At 42.6% G+C, this 27,394-nt stretch overlaps 1 protein-coding gene across 1 annotated transcript in view; it reads left to right on the top strand.

The window, feature by feature from the left end:
- The window catches only part of il1rapl1b (interleukin 1 receptor accessory protein-like 1b), a 904,912-nt gene that overhangs the window by 542,962 nt on the left and 334,556 nt on the right, over positions 1-27,394 (top strand). Inside the window, exon 5 of the mRNA XM_078231991.1 lies at positions 5,458-5,532. Within this exon, the coding sequence (XP_078088117.1) occupies positions 5,458-5,532 (75 nt within the window). The remainder of the gene's footprint in view (positions 1-5,457; positions 5,533-27,394) is intronic.

The raw sequence follows: 27,394 nt of genomic DNA, 5'->3' as shown, positions 1-27,394 counted from the left end.
ATCATTAGTTCCAAATGTTGGCTTAGTAGGAAAGTTGGTCTTGAAATCACTATATTTTTATGGCTCATAACTTTAAATCTCCAGGGCGTCATACCCAGCAGGGAGGGAGGTATCCTAAAGATGCGCCAGCCAAAAATCTCCCAGAAAATTTGCACGGCAATTGCCTTGAAAGTTCAAGCTTCCAATGGGCAATTGTCCTGCATTGGGAACCAACTGAAACTCTGATTTAAAATGTAAACTTTGGATGGTTCTGAATATCTTCCCAGAATAGTTATCAGAAAAAATTTGAAGAATTAATACCACTTCTAATTCCTGAGTAATTATACTACTGACCCCAGTCCCGATCCCCCCCACTGGACCTTACAACTACCAGTCATCTCCCACAACCACTCAACCCCACCACCCACTGACCACCCAGCCTCCACCCCACTGATCACGCACAGGTTATGCAACCAAGGCAGGTAGATGAAGTTGTGATTCATATCACAATCTAATTGAATGGCAGAACTGGTTCAAAGGATTGAATGACCATATCCTGTTCCTTTGCTCCCAGAAAGACTACATGAAATGCAACTATCGATGTCTGGAGATAATTTGAATGTATTTCTGGTCATCCAAACTGCTTTGTCGTAACTCACACCAAATGCCATTCACCCGACATCCCTGTGCTCACAGACCAACACTGGCTCTCAGTTAAATGACCTGATTTTAAAATTCTCACCCTTGTTTTCAAATCCCTCAATGCTCACCCTCCCTTTCTCTGCAGTCGGCAGTGAGAAAAGCTTCTAGAAACAATTATTCAGGATAGAATTATTTGCCACATGGAAAAATGTGGATTGCTTAGAGAAAACAAGCATGGATATCTTAAGGGAAAATTGCGTTTATCTATCTTGCTGGAAGTTTTTAGAAGGTAACAGGGGGTTGATGAGAGTAATGCAGTTGATGTGGTGTACATGGACTTCTAAAAGGCATTCAATAGAATGCCACACAACAGCCTTTTGAGAAAAGTCATAGCTCGAGGAATAATAAGGACAGTCAACATGGCTACAAAATTGACTGAGTAATAGGAAATAGATATATTTATTGTGTAAAATAAAAGCTCATGATTTAGGGCATAACATATTGGCATGAATTGAAGATTAGCCGGCAAACAGGAAACAGAGTTGGCATAAGTGTGTCTTCTAGTTGGCAGGATGTGATGAGTGATATATCACAGGGCTAAGTGCTGGGGCCCAAACGACTTGGACGAAGGGACTGTGAAAGTATGGTTGATGAATTTGCTGACAACACAAAGATAGCTAGGAAAGTAAATTGTGAAGAGGATGTAAAGAGACTATAAAAGAGTTACAAAGTAAGGAGGTTGTACTTTAGTTGTGCAGGGCATGGGTGAGACCACATCTGGAGTATTGTTCACAGTATTGGTCCCCTTATTGAAGGAAATGTGTTAGAAGCAGTTCACAGTAGACTAATACCAGGAACTGACAGGTTAAATTATGAGGAAAGGTTGGAGATGTCAGGTTTGTATCCACTAGAGTTCAGAAGAGTAAGAGGCGACTTGATCAAAACTTTAAGATCCTGAGGGAACTTGACGGGGTGGATGCAGAGAGGAATTTTCCTCTTGTTGGAGAATCGAGAACTACGGGTTATTTTTAAAAACGAAAGGTCACTTACTGAAGACAGAGACAAGGAGAAATGTTTTCTTTGAGGGCCATGAGGTTATGGAACTCTTCCACAAAAGGCAGAGGGCCCGATTCTCCCAAAAAAATTTAAGTGCTGAATTGGTGGGAAATATGGTGTAATTCACGATTGTTTTGTCAGTGGGAGTCCAGACTCGAATCTCCCACACTCTGTGCACTGCAGAGGTCACAATCGTGAATATCATTTAAAGCTTGGGAGGGTGGGGCCTATTCGCGCCGGAGTCTGACAGTTCCAGAACTCTGCGCATGTGCAGTGGCCCTGAACTGTCAGACTGCAGTGCGCTGGCCAGCCTGGGACCCCAGCACAGCTGCCCCTTGTGATGCCCCCACTGCATCGCGGCTCGATCGGGGCCTGCACAAGCATTCCCAAGCCAGCCCCAACTCCCGCCCCGTCCTGGAGCACCACAATCTCCAGCCTCCCTCCTCCCCCACAACATATCAGTGATGATCCCCCCCCCCCCCCAAACCTCCCCTGGCAGACCCCCCCTGCTGACCACCCTCCCCCCTCCCAGGAGGCAAACCACCACCTCCCCCAGCCCACTCCGATCACTGGCCTCCCTCCAGCCCCGACCAATCCTATCTGCACAGTGGCAGTGTGACCCCCAATCCCCACCGATCACCCTTAGGCCCTTCTCCCTTGGCACCACCCCCTTGGCTCTGCCCGTTGCCTTGTGGGCAGTGCCAAGGTGCCCCCGGGCGTGGGCAATTTGCCCATTGGGCAGTGCCAGGGGGCACTGGCCAGCACTGCCAGGGTGCCCATGCCCAGAGGGCACCACACCCGCCTCCCAACCCCCTGGGGGGCCCCGATTGCTACCCCTTCACTCCAGCGGGGTCTACCCCTAGTTCCTCATAAGTGGGGAGCTATTCTAAACCCTGCCGGAGTGGAATACTCCTGGCAGGGTGGGAGATGCTATCGGGCTGGGAGAATTCAGTCCCAGGCCTGATAATCACATTTAAACTAGATTGAAAAATAGATTTAAATCATTTACCTTGTCTTCCCAACCGTTTCCCGAGCGGTCCCGATTGCGCCTGCTCTCTCCGGCTGTGGGAGACGCGCATGCATTGGGAACGCATGAGTGAAACCCGTGAAATGGCCGACACGCGCATCTCCCAACCCGACACCGGTGATACGCCAAAAGGCGTGTGCGTCAGGGTGGGAGAATCAGGCCCAGTATCTTTGTATATTTTTAAGGCAGAGTGAGATAGATTCTTGATGAACAAGGAGGTGAAAGGTTATCAAGGGTCAGCAGGAAGGTGAGGTTGAAGTTATAATCAGATCAGCCATAATCTTATTGAATGACAGGGCAGGCTTGAGAAGCCGAGGGGCCTCCTCCTGCTCCTAATTCGTATGTACGTATGTAACTTCCCTAAATCAGCAAGAAATAAGCCATGTCAGTTGTTCATTTCCACTTACCCACAGACTCTGTATGGGCTTTAGGTTGGGAAATGTGAAGCTTATGAATCCATTTTGATGCAGTGCCTTCCTCAGGGAACTTGAGATCTATAGATCAGCGATAGATCAGTTGGTACCACTCTGTTTTTGGATCAGAAGATTGAGAATTTGTCTCCCACTCCAGGACTTGAGAACGAACGTTAAGGCTGACACTCCGGTGCAGTACCGAAGGAGCACCACACTGTTCAAGGTGCCATCTCTCCCTGATATCCTAGTCAATATTTGTCCCTCAATCAGTATCAAAGAAAAACAGATTATTGATTCATCATCACTTTATTGTTTCTGGGAATTTGTTGTGTGTGAATTGGCTATTTCATTCCTAAATTACCATAGTGACTGCACTTCAAAAATATTTAATTGCTGGAAAGAGCATTGAGTCTTCTGGTAATCATGAAAGTTGCTAAATATAAGTAATTTATTTTCTTGATCAATCTGATTGAAGAATCCTTACTGTGACTTCAAGAGGGGAATTTTCCCGTCCCACTCACCACGGGAATCATAGCGGGCGGCGGGGGTGGGGGGAGCAGACCATGCAAAGGTCTGTTGACCTCGGGCAGGAGTTTCTGGTTTTGGGGTGAGCGTGGCCGGAAAATCCCGCCCAAAGAGTCTGAACAAGGAGAGGTCAGTTGGAACAGTTAATTGCCAAGTCATGTACATATGGCAAAACAAAGATAAATTTTTGATGTGATTTGATTTATTATTGTCACATGTATTGGTATACAGTGAAAAGTATTGTTTCTTGAGTGCTATACAGACAAAGCATAACGTTTATAGAGAAGGAAAGTAGAGGATGCAGCGGTGTTACAGTCATAGCTAGGGTGCAGAGAAAGGTCAGCTTAACATAAGGTAGGTCCATTCAAAAGTCTGATGGCAGCAGGGAAGAAGCTGTTCTTGAGTCCGTTGGTACGTGACCTCAGACGTGTGTATCTTTTTCCCGATGGAAGAAGGTGGAAGAGAGTATGTCCAGTATGTGTGGGATCCTTGATTATGCTTTTCCGATGCAGTGGACAGTGCAGACAGAGTCAATGGATGGAAGGCTGGTTTGCGTGATCGACTGGGCTTCATTCACAACCATTTGCAATATGGGATTAATGGAGAGAGAGTGAGAGATAGAGATAGAGAAATGTAAAAGAATATGCATTTTAAATCTCCGACAGTAAGTAAAATCTTAAGGAATGAGATTTCTCACTGGGTCCAATTAGCCCCACTTTTTTTCTTGGCTTCCCAAATACGCTGACACAGACGGTTAACTAGCAAGTTAAAAGAAGCTAGGACTGCTGGGTGTGAAATTTTCCTTGATTGGGAGAATGAAATGACAGTCGTTACAATCTCTTTCCATTGGGAAGTAACAGCTTGTTTTACATTCCTTCTGATTTTACAGGTAAGTATGTCAGCCTGCCAATTCACCATTTCCTGCTGAACACTAGCATCCAGGTTGAGTTTTATGTTCAATCATTGTGTGATAGCAATATATATAATCAATCAGCCCAATCTTTCATAACTCATTGTCCCTTTAGGCGTGTAAGTTATGCACCTAAATTCATGTGGACTTTTTCTTTTCTTGTAAATAAATTTTTGTGGGGCCAGGAGACAAGTGACCACTTCATCCACCCAATAGAAAACTTTCCATCCCTGGTGTAGTGGCCAGTAATGCACACTGGGGAAATGTACCAGTTCCCTCCTTATCCCTTAACTCCAACCATATGGATTCTGTCTTCCCACAATTATTACTTCAATATTTTGCAGTATCTACATTCTTCTTTCCCCAGTTTCCCCATGTAGCTCTTTGCTATTCCTTACCACTTTGAAAGTGTGCTTTACCTTTCACTACCGACGCACCACTTTTTTGTTCCTTGTCCTCTCATGACATAGTCTTAATACTTAATTCAACCAAGGCTTTTCTTCTCAGCAGCTTTTATTAATTCTCTCATCTCAAATCGAGATTTTGCCCGCTCCTGCCATATTTGTTGAAATCCACCCCGACTCTTTAATTTACCATTCCTGGAATGGCACTGGTGGTATTTTAATATGTTGGAAAAGCATATTATTCATCCGATCATTTCTGGAAAATGAGACCGAAGAATGCTTTTATATTTAATTACTTCTGATCAGTTTACAAATATCAGCCTTTTGGTTGTGCTGAGTGTAACAATTCACTGGTTTAAATGCATGCATGCACTTATATTCTGTACAGATATAGATGAGCTATGTCAGACATGTCTGGGGTTAGTTTCCTCATGTATATTATATGGATCATTGGTAAATGCTTTGTTCCAATGCACTTAAAGTGTAAATATTTTCTTACAGCTCCAATGACAGACAAAACACCCAAGTTCCTCTATCCTTTAGAAAACAGGTTAAACCCTGTGGAGGCACAGCTTGGTAAGTCAAAGTGTCTTTACCTTTTCATGCTATGGATAAAGTAACTGGAGGTTTCTGAGAGTCTCAGCAATTGTGCAATGTATTGCCGCATATGCCTTAATGGGATGTTTCTTTGTGCTAACTTACATCGACTTGTCTCATGTATGTGGGTCACACGAGCCATTAACAATGATCAGACACACGGCTGCTTAAATAGCAGGTTTCTGTAGCAACAGCCAGAATCAAAGCACATTGTGTAATGATATTGAGTAATAGTGCAACTTCTCAGAAGCAATTACCCACAGAATGTATGTTTGCACTTTTGTGCAAGTGACACAATATTAATCAGTGGCCTTACAATAGAGAATATGTGGCATAGGCCCGAGCTTCAGCAACACTATTACATGTTAGCTGCTCATTGATTATGTACCAACCCATTTGGTGTTTTTTTTTGTAATTCATGCCAATCAGCTTTATATTGTTTAACTGCTATTTATTAAATGCAATATAATACCTGGTATTTCAAAAGGTTAAGATTAGTTGTTAAATGACCCTTTATCCCTGTGTTAAATAAAGTATTCAAAGGACAATGCTTGAACATAGCTTTGTATTTGCTAAAGACAGTTTCACCACCAGGGCCCCTTTCTGAAACTAGAATTGCTGCACATAAATCACGATAAGATTCTGAATTCCATATATTTCTGCCATTTTGCTGTTCCTGTGACACCGGTGAGATACTGGTGTGGATTACTAAGCTTGAGTGTAACATCTGAATTACTGTGTATAGTTAATGACAATGCTGCCTTAATTAGTCACAGTGTCTGCAGATAATTCTTCTCCCTGATTCTGTTGGCTTCAATAATTTACTCGCATCAGTGCAAAATTCTAATTTGTTGCAGCCTTTTTGAAATTTTTATGGTGATACTTCCTATTTAAGCATAACTGTGTGGTTTCTCACAAATTAAAGTGCCAAATCCCAGTCTGAAATTCTACTCCCAGTCTATGGCTAACCTGGACTAGAATAGGACAATGTTTTAATCCCAGGTTGAGGTAAATCCACAAAAAACTGCTGTGATTTAAGGTGAGACGGTGCTGAACCAGCGATAAGGTGTTATGATGTTTTAATGACATGGTGAATGCTGAATGAAGTGGCATTATGTTTTGATCAGGCTATAACTCACCAGGTTGAGCTCTATAATCTCAGACTGTGGTGAACACTGGATTGGTGGTGTTCTTTCAAATATGCCTTATTAAACCATTAATATGTACTCATTAAGCAGAGTTGTTGTGGTTCATTTTACTGAATTGATGCAAACACAATTGGGCACCATGTCTTATTGATGGATATGTGTGGGCCTTAGTCATTCAGTGCTTTATATATTACAATTACTAAATGACATAATTTGATAAAATAATGAATTACTTAGTAAATGTTGGAATATTATAATGAAAAAGTTGCACCTTATTTTGACACTGCCAGTTTGAAAAATGGCTCAGATTTGAATGACATTTACTTTCACCAGAGGTACTTCCTTTTTTGGGCAGCAGTATAATCTCAGCAGGAATGGTGGTAAGCGCTTGGCCAGCAGTTAATGTTTTACACCCTACTGCACAGTGGCAGATAGTGTCACAAATACATTGCTAACTTGCACCAAAACCACAATGTTGTCAGATCCACTGAGAAGGAACGATAGCTTGCAGCATGACTAAGCCGAAGAGACTATTCATTTTCGTGTCAGTGCGCAAATCCTAAATACCTGTTTTATTATGTGTTTCTCAAAATAGGCCAGTGGTAGCCGTATTACTCAAACTGTGTTTTTGTTTTATTAGTTGGAGAGCAAAATCTTTGTGAACACCAAGTACCCACAGCAAAATACATCTTACGATTATGATCGAATCAAACGGTGCCTTATCAATCTCAATTACAAAAACATGCCGAGAACAAAGAGGAACAATTGGGCTGTTACCCTAGCAGTTTTCACATTGTTAATGTCTTTATATTAGCTTTTTGTTTGGTTTGATCAATATTAATGCCGAGAAAGTACAAATGAATGTCACAGTTGACATAAAAAAACACATTAATTATTAACTCAAAATGCACTTCTGTGATGGGGTCTTGTGGCAAGGAACAAAACAGAAGAAAAAAGAAAAACACATAAAAAGGAACATCAAAAACACCTTCCTTGTATAGTGCATGTTTTTTTCATAATATAAAATAAATAAATGTGACTTTTTTGATGAAAGCAATATTGATGTTGGAGCCACTTTTCACTGATAAAATTATTTCTCAGGCACAAAGAGAATACACTCAGTTAAAGATCTTTCAAAATAGCACATTAAGTTGTTGCTTTGATTTTTGCCATAATTTCAAAGGGGATGGTGATTTTAATTTTGAAGTAACCAGCCAGTGGAATGCATGAGGTATCTATCTGATCCTTCCATTTTGAGGGCATCGTGCTGCAACTCGCTCGCTATGGGCCAGCGCAAATGTGGCAGAAGGCTTGTCAAGAAGGCTCTGATTCTGTGTCAATGTGTCAGTCATGAGGTGAAACTGTCCGCAAACTAGAATTGTGAAGGGATATACAAACACTTAAAGAGCAGAGAGAATGCATTCTGAAAACAAGTTCAAGAGAGCTGGAACGTATTAGCAATGTTTACTGACATCGCGCTTTTGAGGTGAGGGGCGAAAATGACTTGTATCTTTAAGATTTATTGAAAGAAATAGAGAATAAGTGGAAGAATAATTCTTTGAATTTTCTCTGGGCTTCTCAAAACCTAGCACAATTGACTGGAAGAAAGCTGCATTTCTCAGGGTTTTCACTGAAGTTCTGGCAGCAGGCTTGGAAAAACCCACACAGAATCCTTCTGCTGATCTTCATTCCCTCTTCAATAAATTTTGAAATAGTAACCTTGATGAATTATTTTTTGAGTTTGCACTTCCAACTGGGAACTTCACGCAGCACAGGAACATATTAGAAGTTTGAGTTGCAGCCTGTGTATGATTGTGAACTGTTTACATTAACGGTCAGAAAGATCACTCCCAGTGTTCTCCCAAATTCCCTGATATGCACTATAAAGCTCCCAGGGCGGAATCATAAAACTGTAGACTATCCCTGATTATTTATTTTTGATGTTAGGATGCTTTAAAGTCTTTTCTTGAGGGTCACTTCTGAAATATGCATATGCTCTATGTAAACGATGTGGTGCTTTAGAATTATAGAAAGAATCATAGAAACCCTACAGTGCAAAAGGAAGCCATTTGGCCCATTGAGTCTGCACTGACAACAATCCCATCCAGGCCCTATCCCCGTCACCCCACATATTTATCCTGCTAATCCCTCTAACCTACGCATTCCAGGACACTAAAGGGCAATTTAGCATGGCCAATCAACCTAACCCGCACATCTTTAAAATGAAGAAATTGTACATTTGTTTTGTTTAACTGAGTTAATGGTTTTGGATGAAAGCTTGGAGTGAATATTTAGCTTATTAGCAGTTTTTAACAAATCATGTCATGTCTTATCTGTAAATATGCATTTTATTCCAATCCCATCGTGAAATGGACCTTTTCATTTCATTCAGCCACTTGCTTTAATAGGAACGCATGGGTAACAGAATTCTTACATGTTGCCTTTGGGGCATATAACAGACACAGAAGTTACAAATTTTACAGATCATGGCCGTTCGCCCTATCGGCATCTGAAGTAGGTCCAATGCCACATAAGTCCAGGTCATTATAAGATCTCTGGCAGATGCCTTATGCTAATGAAATGCCTAAACCCTATTTCAAAACCCTGATCTGAAATTGGTCAAAAGCTAGGCAGAGTTTACACTTTGAAAGCTCTGCCTGCTTTTTCAGGGTCCAACAAACAGTTTGTTGTTTTTATCCCACCCACCTTAATGTGAAGCCAAGGGAAGTAGGAGTGCTTCTGCCAGGTTGCCAACTATACTGTGAGTCCTTGCCCCATCCTGTTTACCTCCTGAGTCCCATTTTAGGCCCTATGTGATGTAGTGCTGGGTATGCTACAACGGGATACCTGATTGGTACTGTACCCGGACCACCAGGGTTCAACAGCCAATCTCTGATCATCTCTTCAGGAATTTGTGGGAGTCACAACAGCACTTTTTAAGCTTGCAAGCTCATTTCTTCTCTTTATAAACACTTGCAGTCACCGGTATCTTTGGATTGTTTATAAACAGAAAGGATCACGATCTGTAATTTCTAATGGGACCTATGGTAGGGACACAATGTGATGGTATGAAGATAATGGATAGTCCTGTGTCTGGATGCCCGCTTTGTATTGTTATAATCAGTCAAAATTCTGATGCCGTCAAGTGCCCTTTTGTCATATGTTTAACATTGTTCTATTCTGAGCTTATTTGATCCCACAATAGCTGGAACACTCTTAGTCTGCAGTTTATTTTGTAGTTTTCAATGATGTTTATCTCAAGTAGTTATTGAGGCAGAGGGTAGGTAATCATTTCAAAAGAAATTCCCACCAGTGGAAGGAGCTGTATAATTCCACTGTTGGCTAACATACTCCATTCTACTGCAAATCCCCAGTTAGAATTCGGACTTATAATTCTTGGAAACAGCACAGAACCCAAACTTGATCAATGCCCCATAATTGGCCGGCTGTGAGGAAAACCCAAATGCATCTTGTACATGAAGTCTGTCAATGATCAGAGAGGAAAGAGAGGGTGCTTGAAAATAATATCTACCCCACTGAACCAAAGCTTCCAAATCATAACTAAACAATTTTAGCAAACTGTAGGGGTTTAAATTATTGCCATTTGTTTTGGATAATATCAATATCTGCTATTACTTAATTAAAATAAATTAGTTGTACACAACTTTAGTATACTGCTAGGTTAATTGCATCAAATTCATCCATATTAATAGCTTACTGCTAAACTGAATTAAAATATATTATTTCCAGCCTTTTCTTACCATAATACTGAAATATAGCTCAGTGTCTCTCTATAACATCTATAGTATATCTGACAGTTCAATTATTAAATACATCTTCTGGTGTAGATCCAGGAAACACTAGTTTACATTTCTTGGTCAGAATTTTACCGTCCCACCTACCATGGGAATCGGAGCGGGCAAGGGCCAGAGTATGGAAAGGTCTGTCGACTTCAGGTTGGATTTTATGGTTTTGGACGCCCCCTTGTCTCTGTCAAATTAACATATCTTAGCTCTTCGAAACCATAGAAACCCTACAGTGCAGTAGGAAGTCATTTGGCCCAAGAGTTTTTGCTTCTTGCCTTAAGAGAGTCAGTAGGGAACACATCCTCGCTGACTCCAAGTGCCCTGTAGCGATTTAACATGCAAATGAGCATTAAGTGGCTAGAGGTGGGTCTTCTGCCCCTCACTCAGGAGAAAGTCCTACCTGAGAGAGTTGCCAGCTAAAAAACCTGCCAGTGGGAGAGAGTAAAATTCTGGCCTATTTTAATTTTTAGGCAAACTATAATTTAAACTACAGAGAGGAACATTTCTCTTTTATATTTATCAAACATTGTGTGTTCCATGAGCAAACAGTTCACAATTACTCCCAGCTTTCAATGAGTTCCTGTATTCCCACTTTGCTGAGTAGTAACTTTGAGTGACCATCTCCAAGTGCTGTCCTCAGTTTGAGAAGAGTTTCTTCCGTACACCACCAGCAATAAAGCCTATTCCGATTGTTCTACCACCTAAATATGCCAGGACAAATGTCCCAGAGGCCTAAGAAGGCTAAGAGATGCATCTCTCAGTCTAGAGACCACCTGGCTCCCTCGCATCTGGCCATGGCAGCTCGCAAAATCATGTAGCCTCTTCTCTCTGCTGACCACATAGAATTGCTAACTGTCTCTGATATTTATTGATTTGTAGGAAAGTCAATAACCAGATCTCAAATGGCTTGCTCTGCACTCTTCCCCATGGCAACCTGAAACACATCAACCGTGCATTCAGGTAGAAAAGCTAATTAGTTATGCCTAATCACAACTCTCTTTCATCTTATAAGTAAACGGACAACTTATATCACAACTGTTTACAATGCAATACTTTCAACACCCATTTGAGAATTTGGGAGACTTGGGAGTCTACTCATTGTAAACTCAAAGACTACTGTCATTGTCTCCAAGTGCAAATAATTGGCCCTTTCTTCTCAATAAAACAATCTAATCTCTCCTTTGATCTCTGCCAATCAAACCACCCAGGCTTTCTGTCAAATAGACTTCAGAATATGCCATATGATCCCTTCATTTATCCTAAATTTAAAGCTACCGTCCCAAAATATAATTGTTTATGAACCTTATAATTGTAACATATTCCTGACATTTTAATTATCTTTGCATCACAATCCACAAAGCTCTTTAACGTCACCACTGCTATTAGTTTTTCACCATTTAGAAAGTACATTGTTCTATCATTTTAGGTCCAAATTGGATGATGTGGCATTTGCCTGCATTGAAATTCATTTGCTACAATTTTTCTCATTCAGTAATCTATTCATATTTCTTTGTGATTCTATACTTACATCTATGCTGCTTACATTACCACCTATCTTTGTATCATTAGTAAATTTGGATATTGGCTCTCTATATTATTATTATCTAAATTAATAAATGCAGCATATAATTGAGTTCCTCACTCAGATACAAGGATAATTTTCAGACCTTGCATTCTCAGAGGGGAGGCTCTCAAAAGTATCTACATGAACTCAGGATGTCCACTGAGCATGTATTTCTGACCATCGTTTTAAATGATTGGAGAATCTCATGTAAACAGGATGGAATTGTATTCTCTACACGAGCGCAAAGTCAGAAAAGTCACCTTCCATTAAATAGATTTCATTACACTTTCATGGTTGCTTAACAATAGTTCCTGATTTAGATTTACAAACAGATCTTGACCATAAGGAGTTCAGTTGGAAGATAAAACATTCACCAGCAATGTCCATTACAACCCTTAGTTGAAAGCCCTTCCTTAGATTGCACTGTATTTGTTACAATCAGGAAATGCTATTCCTGCGTGACATTTAAACTGTGAATCACTGCCAAATTCTGTCCAATCAATACATTGTGCTGTAAGTTTTGGCGGAGAGGCTGATATTGGGTGCATTTGTTACAGACAGCTACACACTTTACCAATTCACCCGTTAACCAAGAAATTTTATGTCAGTAGTTCAGTAGTTTTCCGAGCTTTTTATTATCATTCCTGCAGGCACATATTGAGTGCTAGAAAGTGCTTTTAATCCAGCCACAGTGGGTGAAATCTGAAACTGTTCTCAGTGGTTCCCTACATGTTGGATAGCTGACAGATGGTTCGATTTTCTTCCTTCACTAAGTGCAACACAAGGGCCATTTTGATCATTTGTCTTGTATCGTTTGTGCCCTTTACCTTCCTGTTGGAAGCAGATAATAGCTTCTGCGATTCAGAGGATGCTTTTAATTAGTTCTTTCTTAATAAAGAAGCAGTTAGTCACCAATGCTTTGAATGCACTTTGTAATTCAAAAGAACACATTAACACATTTGTTCATATGAGGTTGTTCTGCCTGCTCTTCTAACATATCAATAAACAGTTTATTTAAAAGAGCGTAAGCTTCTTGTTGACATATTGGGGAAATATATTTCAAACAAACAAATTCATTACAAATATCAGACAGCACAGTGTCCATCCACAAGTTAGTTAATTTAGCAAGCTTAAAAGGTCAAGTAATCATTATGATTGTTGTTCTGTTTAAGACATTAATCATCAAGTAGATTCAATGTCTGTTGTTTGTCAGGCAACATTTTAAAATGGATAACAGGGCTTCTATTTATCTCAGCAATGGTTGAATAATTCAAATCGCAACAACTTTGATCTCCCGTCCGTTCCAGCTCAAAATTACATCATTGGCTATAAATCATAAACGAAAATGACTAAACCAAAATATTGGGAAACTACATTTAAAAATATTTATTTGTTGCTGATGCTCACCTGCACACAGTCAGAATGGGCCAGCATTTACAGAAAACTTTCTGCATATCAATGGCATATCCATGGTATGCATAAATTTTCTAGCACAGGATTTGCAGGAAATTATGGCATGAGTACCTTTATTTTTATTCTCTCATGGGACGTGGACGTTACTGGCGAGGCCGGCATTTATTGCCTACCCCTAATGGCCCTTGAGAAGGTGGTGGTGAGCTGTATTCTTGAACTACTGCAGTCCTTGGGTTGCAGGTACATCCACAGTGTTGTTAGGGAGGGAGTTCCAAGATTTTAACCCAACAATGTGAAGGAACAGCAAGATAGTTCCAAGGCAGGATGATGTGCAGGGAAATTTGCAGTTGATGGTGTTTCCATGCATCTGCTGCCCTTGTCCTCCTCGGTGATGGAGGTCAAGGGTTTGGAAGGCTCTATCGAAGGAGCCTTGGTGAATTGCAGTATGTGCTTCAGACTGCTGCCACTGTACATCAGTGGTGGAGAGAGTGAATGTTGAAGGTGATTGCTAGGCTGCTTTGTCCTGGATAATGCCAAGCTTCTTGAGTGTTGTTGGAACAGCACTCATTGAGGCAAGTGGAGAGTATTCTATTACGTTCCTCACTTGTGCTTTGTAGATGGTAGACAGGATTTAGAGAGTCCGGAGGTGAGTTAGTCTCTGCCGAATTCCCAGCCCCTGACATGCCACAGTATTATATGGTTGATCCAGTTCAGTTTCTGATCATTAGTAGCATCTAGTTTGTTGATAGTGAGGGCTTCTGCGATGATTACGTCATTGAATGTGATTCATTTTGGCAGGAAGAATGTGGAGAGATGGTACAAAATAAGGTGAAAAACTCTTAAGGAGGCACTGAGACAAAGGGAGCTCGGTGTATATATGAGTCATTGAAAGTGGCAGGGCATGTTGAGAGAGCAGTTAATAAAGCATATGGTATCCAAGGTTTTATGAATAGAGGTATTGAGTTCAAGAATAAGGAAGTTATGTTAAACTTGTGCAAACACTAATTAGGTCTCATGTGGAGTACTGAGTCCAGTTCTGGACGGCTTACTTGTGGAAGGATGTGAAGGCATTGGGGAGAGTACAAAGGAGACTCACAAGAATGATTCCAGGGATAAAAATCTTCAGGCTTGAGTATAGCTTGGAGAGGTTGGGTCTGTTTTCCTTGGAGAAAAGAAATCCGAGAGGAGACTTGATAGAAATATTCAAGATCCTGAGGAGTATGGGCAGAGTAAGTAGTGAGAAACTGTTCCCTCTCAAGAGAGCATCAAGAACGAAAGGGCACAGGTTCAAAATAATGGGCAAACGGAGAAGAAGTGATATGAGGAAAACTTTTTGCACCCAGAGGCTGGTTTGAGTCTGCCTCCACCCTTCCTGAAAGAGTGGAGGCAGGTTCGATCAAGATAATTGAAAGGGAATTAGATAGCTATCTAAAAATAAATAATGTACAGGGATAGGACTGGGGAGTGGGATTAAGCAGAATTCATATGGACATGGATTGCTTCAATATCTGAGGAGTTACAAATGGTACTGTGCAATCTTCAGCGAACATCCCCACTTCTGACCTTTATAATGGAGGGAAGGTTATTGATGAAACAACTGAAGACGGTTGTGCTGTTACTTGCATTTGATCATCTGTTTGCATTGTTCCACCCTCTTGGTGATCATGAAGTTGCTATATTTAAGGTTTTTTTAGCCATTGCTACTTGGACTAAACAATGATGAGGCTGAGATCAGGCAGTGGAGTGATGTATGATCCTGTGTTTGAGAAAGCCGCATCTTTTATTTCCCAGACTTCGGGTGTCTTTGTAGAGCTGAGAAACAGGCCACACACAAATTCTTGCCAATTGACCATGTAATCAACATTATTGGAAAGCAGTGCAGATCTTTCCCTTAATCAGTACAAAGTGTCAGCATGGGAGGCAGCCTGATCCTTTCAGATATATATTTTTCTGACTCTGTGAAACCAAGCAAAACTCTGATTACAGTCTGTCACTTTTATTCAAGAGGCCACTTAAAACTCTGTCCATATAGAAATCGGAGTCACTTGTAACAGGATCTGATGTGCAGACTGAAGTACTTGAAATTAAAAATCAAGATGAATTCTATTATCCAGCAATTGAGATTCTCGTCCCACCAAGATCCTCTTAAAAATAGAAAAACCATCAAAGATATCACTGCAATGGTTTCCAGATATCTGGAATAGCCTTACGCATAGTTGGCAAGCTGTGCTGCTTCTGATTTGCCACAATACGCATTACGGAGTATTCTGGTTAGTTCTCCCGCAGAATTTGGCATAAGTACACCCCTGAAGGATTGAGGCACATTATGCTCAAATTGACCCCACTTGTCACCAATTTAGCCATTGCTGTGAATTCTGTGCCACTGAATCACAAAATGCAACATTGGAATTAAAGGTTCATCCTAAGGAATCAGGGCCAGAAAGTGGGCTCATTGCTGCAGTTGGCGCTACGGAATCAGGAGGTGCTCTGAGTAGGGCATGCAGCGCCTCCAATTGTTTATGATGTGGCCTAGGCAGTCTCTCGTGCTGGCAATTACACTTGTGGAAGAGCCATGTATGCATCGGAAGCTTCCCAACTGGCTAGACTGTGGCAACAAATAATCATGATTGCCTGATTTGGGCACGGTTTACAAACCTAGACCATACAGGGTCCACTCAACATACTTTCCCATTAGTAACCAGCTGCAAGAGGGACCCTCTAATGGTGTTATTTTCAAGGCTCGGCACCAACTTTGTAGATAAAGTGATTGGATTAATACTACTACAAATTGTCTGGAAATTCTGAGGAGTGTTTTTGACGGTGCTGAGGTGAATAGCTGGTTTTGACCGGGCCTGTTGCAGAATCTTCACGATGAGGACAAACTGATCTGTCCACAGAAAATGCTGCAACAGGGATGAGGACTGCAATTGTGGTGTTTCAGGGCCAGACTATGATGGAATTGGAGGTAAGGAGAGGGCGAGCTTTGTGTAATGCCCACTGCAAAGCTGTGGCCAAACTCCTCTATGCTCCTTGACAGGAGAACCAGCCAATGCACTCAGCATTCACTGTGTGAAAGCTCATCAGCATTCTCCTGTATTTTGCATCAAGTTCTTGCCTCTGAGTTCACTTATCCGCAACCTCGCCCACCAGTGAGCTGGCGCAGGAGTTATACTTCCAGCCAACCTGGCTGCAGCCCACTTGTATCTTGATGACTCGCCATGTGCTGCTGCCAACGCTATATTAACCTTTAAGATACATGTAGTACCAGTATTTCAGATGTTGGCTATAAGTGTCAGATCGAGTGATGGGGCCACTTCATTAGCGGTGTGTTGTTCACTCTGTTTTTACATGTTTGAACCTTGTGTGTGGTTACAGGACGTTGAGCCATTTCCTCTCCTCATGTAATGCCATGTACATATTCAGCAACCTCTGATCGGCATAGTTATAATTCCCATTTTTAATCTTATTGCTTTAATTGCTGTGGTTGACTTTGAGCTTTTGCGACCACACATGGAAGGTTGTGAATGAAAAAATATGAAATTCTTTCCTTTTTTGATTCTTCAACAAAGTTTAGAGAAACTAGCCCCAGTCTGTCAATCTTTCCTAATAGTATAACAACCTGTTTCGGTATCACCTTTACATTTTTAAAAAACTTTCAGCAGTGCCTTTATATCCTTTTTATAATATGGATACTAGAACTATACATTGTAACATGCCCTGGCTGAGGGATTTTAACATGGTCCCTAGCTATTCAACTTTATACCTCTAGAAATGAACTCCAGTGCTTGGTTTGCTTTTTAACAAGTTACGAGCCTGCATCATCACTTTTAATGTTTTGTGCACCTGTACTGGTGGATCCCTTTGTTCCTCTATTCCACCTGGACTTATTTTCCAAGCAGCATGTCATCTCCTTATTCTTCCTACCAAAAACACTACCTCACACTGATCTAAATTGAAATTAATTTGCCAAATATACATCCATGTCCCAAATTTATTACACTCTTCTTGTATTCTATTGTATTCTTCTTTGTGGTCAATGACACCCCCAGTTTGGTGGAAACTACAAATTTAGAAATTGTACCTCCAATTTCCAAGTGCAGATTGGTTGTGTAAACTGCGAGATGCCCTGGTGTCAGCACTGATCCCTATGGAAAATTACTTCCCACCTTTTCATATTAATTGCCTTTAAGCCCTACTCTCTGGTTTCTGTTTAATGGCTAGCTTGCTATCCATTCTGATATTCAACCAGTTCTAAAATATATGATTCAGCTACTCATTGGATAAGCTCATAAACTACAGGGGGAGAAAATGCGAGCAATCACGCAAGTTCTGTACAGAGATGGCATTATTATAAGATGGCGCTGGAGTGTGACGACTTCTTGCAAGCTGTGCCCTGCATACCCTCTAATTTTACCTTTTACTCTCATTCTATGTTTTTAAAACTCTATTCTAATTCATAAACTCTGTAACAATGCTTTAATTCAATTTCTTATATTAAGTTGATCTTTCTCTACACCCTAACTATGACTATAGCACTACATTCTGCAACCTCACCTTTCCTTCTCTATGAACGGTATGCTTTGTCTGTACAGCGTGCAAGAAACAATACTTTTCACTCTATACTAATACATGTGACAACAATAAATCAAATCCTCTATGCAGCTGCCAAACTTTAGATAGTCCAGGCAAATCATCAAGACCCCAGTCTCTAATTAGAAAAGACTTTGGCTGGAATTCTTCTAAATACATTCTAAGTGTTGAATTCGCATGAAAACTGGAGTAATTCACGCTTTTTTTTCAGTGGGAGTTCAGAGTAGAATTTCCCCCACACTGTGCACAGCGGAGGCCACCAGAGTGAATGTCATTAAATTTCAGGGGGTGGGGCCTATTCCCACTGGAGAGGCTGGCAGCATAGCGCTGAGCGGGCCACTGTGTATGCACCGATCTGTCAGCGCCAGGATCAGCGCATGCACAGTGGCCCCTGTCTGCTGGCCTCCTGATACTGGCCCCCTCAATCATTGGCTGGCCCGGTGATCCCTGCAACGTTGGCCCTCCGCCTCCCCACCGCCCAATCACTGGCCCCCCCGAACATGCTAGACCAGTCCCTCCCCCCCTCCCTCCCAGCCTACCCTGATCTCCAGCACCACCCCTCCCCCCAAAACCATTGAACTCCAATCATTCCACCCCCCGCAACCCCGTCCCCCTGGCAGGCTGACCTACAACCCCCCCACCTCCCCACCCCGATGACCAACCCCCGGTCGCAGAGTGGCAGCGGAACCCATCCCAATCCCCACCGATCACCCCACCAGGCCCTGCCCACATCAGGCCCTCCCCCTTGGCACTTCCCCATGCCCAATAACATATGTCATGAGTTAATGTAATGGGGATCCCTGGGAGACCATGCAGGAAGTAAAGTGTTTAATCCGTCCTAAGGAAACAAAATGAACTAAATGAAAGCAATATTCAGCCCAGCCTGCTTGAATCATCCCTCCTGGTAATTAAACATAGAAAGGCATTTTATGCTTTCCATAATGGAGGAGTTTGAAGAGCTGAGCAGCTGGAAAAGAGAAGTGGCTGGGGTGATAAACAGGACAAAAAAAATCACAATTCCTTTCAACAGCAGAAAATAACAGGCTCCTTTTTATCTCCATTTATTGAGAATTGTTGTTAATTAGTTAACAATCCTAAAGATGAGTTTCTATCATAAGTTAGACAAAGCAGACAGGTGTCATTGCTGAAATTTCTTAGGAAGAACATATAATTTGTACATAAGCCAGGATATGTGCTAATTACTTAATGTGCTCCCAATGCTACAGTTACATGCAAGAGCCTGTTTCATTGTAAAGACTGCTGAGTAAGAATAAGAGTCAATTTATGAGGTTTTCCCAAAGCAGCATGGAGCAGTGCAGCAATAATGAGAGTAATATAAACAGAAATCATTTACACAGAGGAATGCAGCATGGAAAAAAATAATTAATTAAATCAGGGAGTAATTAGGCAATCTAATTTGCTTGTTCAAATCTCAATTAATTAAAGATCAGTTAAAAATATATGTTACGTGAGTGATCATCACTGTTTCATCCAAGGGTTGGCTCTTTTATTAAACTTATTTCTAATTAAGTGTGGGGGAAAAAAAGGATAGATGCTAACGTCAGTTTACTGTGACCCATTGATAATAAAGCAGAGTTTTGTTTTATTTACTTTTACTATAAACCATTTTTTATTGATTGAGGCCCACAGGTCACTGCAGCCAGGCCTGTATCTGGATATCCATCAGCCATCTTCTCTTTATGCCGGCAGCCTCAGCACCCACTAGCTCTGCACAACTTCTGGCCAACAGCTCTCAGGGGTGGGAATTCCACCCCCAGGCTTCTTAATTCAGTGGGTGGCCTGGCACTATCCAGGTGAGTGCCAGATCACTTCAGAATAGCGTTGATGGCATGAGGCTCCCATTGGTTCTCCAACCCACATTGTCTGTACCTTTAAGACCTGGCTGGCTGTAGAGATTCGCATTCTAATCAGTATTCTGTAAGTTGATTTCTGTGTCTGTGCACTGTTTGAGAGCACATTTCCACTCCATCTGACGAAGGAGCAGTGCTCCGAAAGCTTATGGTATTTGCTACCAAATAAACCTGTTGGACTTTAACCTGGTGTTGTGAGACTTCTTACTGTGTTTTCCCCAGTCCAACGCCGGCATCGCCACATCATCATCTCCAACTGGTGAGCAGGATCCATGTCGCCGACACTCAATTCTGCCCAGCAACTCAAATGATTTTACTTAAAGACATTCCCAATGCTTACCTCACAACTAGATTGTATGTTTGATGAAAATACTGTTGGGCAGCCACGTGAAAACCTCCCCTATCCCTAGTTACTGTTAATAATGAGTTGTCATGGAGCTGGATACTCAATGCATCAACCTGACAGAAAGCTGAGATGTGTATCCTGACAAATAAAGGATATGTTGAAATATGTGTTCTACAACTGTATCATAATCATGTACATGGTGATTGTACACTTTTTTATTGAGATAGTAACTATTAAAAGAAGAGTAACAGATGACATATTTTCCAGTGCCAGATGTTATATTATAATACTGCATATGCAAACCATGAAGCAACACATATTTGCAGCATGCTTAAATCTGATTGTCATACAGATTTGAAGCTCAACATTTTAACCGTTATATATAACTGGGTGCACGATGTGATGCATACCAGAAGCGCTGTGTGCAATATAATGTGAAACTGTCAAAAGATGAGGCTCAATATCTTTGTAATGCAGAGAGTGCTATTGTAGCTGAGAGCTTCATAATTGGGATTGGATGCATTAACCTATTAGCCAATTATGAAGAGTGGTACTAGTCTCATGCCATTACAATCTTAAGTTTCAATCTGAAGAAAAATTACATTCAAGTAGCAACCGTATGTTTGGAATGAGCTAATCAGATATATGTGGATTTCTGCATGTTCTGTGTGTGGAGGAGGTTGCAAAAAGGGTCACTTTTGCTAAATGTAAGATGTTACCAGTGGAACACTGGGTTCCCTTATTTTAAACATCAGAACTACATGCCACAAGCACAAGTGTATTCGCAGGTGTGGTGGTGTATCGCACTGGTGAGATGTCAAACCCGACAATTTAATATTTGAATTGCTTGCAAACATTGTCTGAGATGAATTGTACCACAACGGAGAACGGATTGTGCCTTTTTTCCCCTGGATGCTACTTTTTTAAATAATTCTCGCGGTTGTCTGCAAAATCATTTAGGATCAAATCATCATGGACTAGAAATGTTGGCAGGCTTAGCCTTTCTTCAACTGAGATCCACCCTGAGAACCACCAAGATAAACAGATAAAATGGACATGAGGATTCACCTGACGTTATGATGGAATTTGTTTTCATTTACTTTCAGAGATTATAGATCAACGCAAAAACGCCATTACAATGTCAATAGATGGTCATATTAGAACTTGTCAGTCATCCACAGTGCAATGTTTCATTTTTACAATGCTGCAGTTAGTCTTTCAGCCAAAAGAAACAGATGGATTGAGTTCCATTTTGAACAATGACCCACCTTTTGTAAAAAAAACCTTATTTTTTCTGATTTGTGGTTTAAATGGAAGCAGAAGCATTCAAACTCATTTGTTTTTTAAAGTTGTTCCTTTCAGATGCAGGGTAGTGAATGTACCTTCTTTCTTTAACTGCTGCTTGTATTCATCTTTTGCTTCTGGCTTCCTTTACATTTTATTTTTCTTTTAAACAATTTGGAGGTACAAAACTTGGCTGTGTGGTTGGTACAGAGGAAAAGGCTGCGTACCACAGGAACATATCAATGGACTGATCAGGTGGACAGGAAAGTAGTTAATCAAACTCAAACTACAGAAGTGTGAGGTAATGGCCGGCATTCTCCCAAAAAAATAACTAAGGGCCCAACAGACGGGAAAACGGGAGTTTCTCTCATCCATTTTTTGGGGCGTACTCTGTTTCACGAATCTCCGGCACTCCGGGGGATTCATGCTGGTCAGTAGGGGGTGGGGCCTCACCCCGCTGGAGAGGCCCGAATCGGTGCACTGAGAGATCAGTGCATGCGCAGTGGCCCAATCAGTGAGGAAATCAGTGTATGTGCACTGCCCCCCCCCCCCCCCCCCCCCACCCCCACCCCATTGCTGGCCTCCTCCCGATTGCCAGCCTCTTTCTCCTGATCACCAACTTCGCAAACTCCCGCCCCCCCCCCCCCCCCGTGACCCCTCCCCCCACAACTGTTGGCATGCCCAACCCCCAACTGATCGCTGGTCTGCCCAGCATACCCTCTCCCTGGGCCAGCCCCGACCGCCCCCCATCCCCGCACCATGTGCAGCCCTGATCGCCTCCTCCTCCTTCTCCCATCAATCCCATTGCAGAGTGCGCAGCGGGTCCCCACCCCACCACTGATCAGCCCCCGGACCCTGCTCCTCTGGCCCCGCTCCCTTGGCGCTGCCTGGTGCCTGATGGGCAGTGCCAGGGTGCTTAGTGGGCAGTGCCAAGGTGCCAGGCTTGCAGTACCAGGCTGGCACTGCCCAAGGGGCACCCCCCCCACCTCTGACTTCCCGGGGGAGCCTCAATGGCCTCTGTTCCTACCAGCAGGGTGATCACCCCTGGTCCCCGTTGATGGGGACCAGTTGTAATCCCTGCTGGTGGGACCTCTCCCAGCAGGAGGAGGAGACACTAGCGAGCCCAGAGACTACCATCCTGGGCTTGCTAATCATAGTGAAATTGGAATTTCAATATGGTAATCAGCCTCGCGCCGATTTCCAGTGCAGGGCTGAATGCGTTCAAAAACATTGCCTTGGAGACTTGCAATCAGCCAGACGCCGGTTATGAGTCCTGCTACAGGCACCCCTCTGATATCTCTTGATCCGTTGTGCTACTCAAGCAATGCAGCGGGCCAGGAGAATTGCCCCTGATGCGTTTGAGAAGGGTTAACAGTGTAAGGAAATATGCAGTTAGTGGTGGGATACTGAGAAATGTAGAGAAACAGAGGGACCTTAAAATGCATGAAGGTAGTAGGGCAGTTAGATAAGGTAATTAAGAAAGGATATAGAAAAGCTGATTTTATTAGTCAGAGCATAGAAGTAGTGCTAGAACTGTGTACAACATTAGCTAAGACACAGCTAGAATGTGACAAACAGCTCTGGTCACAAAATTAAATGAAGATAGAGAGGTTTCCGAAAAGATGTACAAGGATTTTACCAGGAATGGTGAATTCTAACTGTGAAGAAGGACAGGGTGGCTGTAGTTGTTTTCATTGGAACACAAGAGGATGAGTGAAGATTTATTGAGGTCCCTAAAATTATGAGGGGCCTCGATAGGGTGGATCAGAAGGACCTATTTCCCTTAACAGAGAGGTTAGTAACCGAGGGCATAGATTTAAAGTTATTGGTGGAATAATTGGCAGATTAGAGGGGAAATGTTTTCATCCAGAAGGTGGTGAGGATCTGGAGCTCATTGCCTGAAGGGATGGTAGAAACAGAAACACTCATCATATTTAAAACAATATTTGGATATGCACTTGAACTGCTTTCATCTACGGGACTACAATTTACTCCCTGAGCAATGAGATTAGAAGACTGGAAAGGTTATGCTTTTAGCCGGCACCACCACGCTGAGCAGAATGACCTCCTCCTGTGCCACGCATTTTTAATATTTGTTATAGTTATAGATTTGTTCTATTTGAATTCAAACTCGACAAATCCTGTTTCTAACATTTGCAATCCATCTTATTTTTCCTTAGCTCATTTTTCCATTATAGACTCATCGCTCTGCATTATTTCTAATTACTGTTTTTTTTTCAGTTTGTTAGTAATTTGTGTAATAATGTAATACTTTCAACCTCAGAATAACTTTCATATTCAAAGAGTGCTGTGGAATCCGACCCAAGCAGCTGTGATAATCTTCTCAGAGTCCTTGGGACCATGTTTAACTGCCCTACCTTCATTTACACAGATTTAATATTGAACCCCTGAGTTAGAATCATAGAATCCTTATGGTGCAGAAGGAGGCTATTCGGCCCATCGAGTCTGCATCGACCAGAACCCATCTCCGTAACCCCATGTATTTATTCTACTAATCCCCCTGACACTAAGGGGCAATTTAGCATGGCCAATCAACCTAACCTGCACATCTTTGGATCGTGGGAAGAAACCATAGCACCCAGAGGAAACCTACACAGACATGGAGGGAATATGCAAACTCCACCCGAGGCTGGAATTGAACCCAGGTCCCTGGCACTGTGAGGCAACAGTGAGGCAACCACTGCGCCACCCAGATAACCTCCTGGGTTCCCTATATTATGTTTATCATTCTCGTAAGCACTGTACATAGAACATAGAACATAGAACAGTACAGCACAGAACAGGCCCTTCGGCCCACGATGTTGTGCCGAGCTTTATCTGAAACCAAGATTAAGCTATCCCACTCCCTATCAGCCTGGTGTGCTCCATGTGCCTATCCAATAACCGCTTAAATGTTCCTAAAGTGTCTGACTCCACTATCACTGCAGGCAGTCCATTCCACACCCCAACCACTCTCTGCGTAAAGAACCTATCTCTGATATCCTTCCTATATCTCCCACCACGAACCCTATAGTTATGCCCCCTTGTAATAGCTCCATCCACCCGAGGAAATAGTCTTTGAATGTTAACTCTATCTATCCCCTTCATCATTTTATAAACCTCTATTAAGTCTCCCCTCAGCCTCCTCCGCTCCAGAGAGAACAGCCCTAGCTCCCTCAACCTTTCCTCATAAGACCTACCCTCCAAACCGGGCAGCATCCTGGTAAATCTCCTCTGCACTCTTTCCAGCGCTTCCACATCCTTCTTATACTGAGGTGACCAGAACTGCACACAATATTCCAAATGTGGTCTCACCAAGGTCCTGTACAGTTGCAGCATAACCCCACGGCTCTTAAACTCCAATCCCCTGTTAATAAAAGCTAACACACTATAGGCCTTCTTCACAGCTCTATCCACTTGAGTGGCAACCTTTAGAGATCTGTGGATATGGACCCCAAGATCTCTCTGTTCCTCCACAGTCTTCAGAACCCTACCTTTGACCCTGTAATCCACATTTAAATTAGTCTTACCAAAATGAATCACCTCACATTTATCAGGGTTAAACTCCATTTGCCATTTTTCAGCCCAGCTTTGCATCCTATCTATGTCTCTTTGCAGCCTACAACAGCCCTCCACCTCATCCACTACTCCACCAATCTTGGTGTCATCAGCAAATTTACTGATCCACCCTTCAGCCCCCTCCTCTAAGTCATTAATAAAAATCACAAAGAGCAGAGGACCAAGCACTGATCCCTGTGGCACTCCGCTAGCAACCTGCCTCCAATCCGAAAATTTTCCATCCACCACCACCCTCTGTCTTCGATCAGACAGCCAGTTACCTATCCAATCGGCCAACTTTCCCTCTATCCCGCACCTCCTCACTTTCATCATAAGCCGACCATGGGGGACCTTATCAAACGCCTTACTAAAATCCATGTATATGACATCAACTGCCCTACCTTCATCAACACACTTAGTTACCTCCTCAAAAAATTCTATCAAATTTGTGAGGCACGACTTGCCCTTCACGAATCCGTGCTGACTATCCCGGATTAATCCGCATCTTTCTAAATGGTCGTAAATTTCATCTCTAAGGACCTTTTCCATCAATTTACCAACCACCGAAGTAAGACTAACCGGTCTATAATTACCAGGGTCATTTCTATTCCCTTTCTTAAACAGAGGAACAACATTCGCCATTCTCCAGTCCTCTGGCACCATCCCCGTGGACAGCGAGGACCCAAAGATCAAAGCCAAAGGCTCTGCAATCTCATCCCTTGCCTCCCAAAGAATCCTAGGATACATTTCATCAGGCCCAGGGGACTTATCAACCTTCAGTTTATTCAAAACTGCCAGGACATCCTCCCTCCAAACATCTATTTCCTCCAGCCTATTAGCCTGTAACACCTTCTCTTCCTCAAAAACATGGCCCCTCTCCTTGGTGAACACTGAAGAAAAGTATTCATTCATCACCTCGCCTATCTCTACTGACTCCATACACAAGTTCCCACTACTGTCCTTGACCGGCCCTAACCTCACCCTGGTCATTCTTTTATTCCTCACATAAGAGTAAAAAGCCTTGGGGTTTTCCTTGAACCGACCCGCCAAGGACTTCTCGTGTCCCCTCCTAGCTCTCCTAAGCCCCTTTTTCAGCTCATTCCTTGCTAACTTGTAACCCTCAATCGAGCCATCTGAACCTTGTTTCCTCATCCCTACATAAGCTTCCCTCTTCCTTTTCACAAGACATTCCACCTCTTTCGTGAACCATGGTTCCCTCACTCGGCCATTTCCTCCCTGCCTGACAGGGACATACCTATCAAGGACATCCAGTATTTGTTCCTTGAAAAAGTTCCACTTTTCATCAGTTCCTTTCTCTGACATTTTCTGTTCCCAACTTATGCCCCCTAATTCTTGCCTAATCGCATCATAATTACCTCTCCCCCAATTGTAAACCTTGCCCTGCCGTACGGCCCTATCCCTCTCCATTGCAATAACAAAAGACACCAAATTGTGGTCACTATCTCCAAAGTGCTCTCCCACAACCAAATCTAACACTTGGCCCGGTTCATTTCCCAGTACCAAATCCAATGTGGCCTCACCTCTTGTCGGCCTATCCACATATTGTGTCAGGAAACCCTCCTGCACACACTGTACAAAAACTGCCCCATCCGAACTATTTGACCTACCAAGGTTCCAATCAATATTTGGAAAGTTAAAGTCCCCCATGACAACTACCCTGTGACCCCCACACATATCCATAATCTGCTTAGCAATTTCTTCCTCCACATCTCTATTACTATTTGGGGGCCTATAGTAAACTCCTAACAACGTGACCGCTCCTTTCCTATTTCTAACATAGAACATAGAAAGCCACAGCACAAACAGGCCCTTCGGCCCACAAGTTGCGCCGATCACATCCCCACCTCTAGGCCTATCTATAGCCCTCAATCCCATTAAATCCCATGTACTCATCCAGAAGTCTCTTAAAAGACCCCAACGAGTTTGCCTCCACCACCACCGACGCCAGCCGATTCCACTCACCCACCACCCTCTGAGTGAAAAACTTACCCCTGACATCTCCTCTGTACCTACCCCCCAGCACCTTAAACCTGTGTCCTCTCGTAGCAACCATTTCAGCCCTTGGAAATAGCCTCTGAGAGTCTACCCTATCCAGACCTCTCAACATCTTGTAAACCTCTATCAGGTCACCTCTCATCCTTCGTCTCTCCAGGGAGAAGAGACCAAGCTCCCTCAACCTATCCTCATAAGGCATGCCCCCCAATCCAGGCAACATCCTTGTAAATCTCCTCTGCACCCTT

Source organism: Mustelus asterias, chromosome 17 (genome assembly GCF_964213995.1).
Source record: "Mustelus asterias chromosome 17, sMusAst1.hap1.1, whole genome shotgun sequence".
NCBI lineage: Eukaryota > Metazoa > Chordata > Chondrichthyes > Carcharhiniformes > Triakidae > Mustelus > Mustelus asterias.
This window is presented reverse-complemented; position numbering and strand designations above follow the sequence as displayed.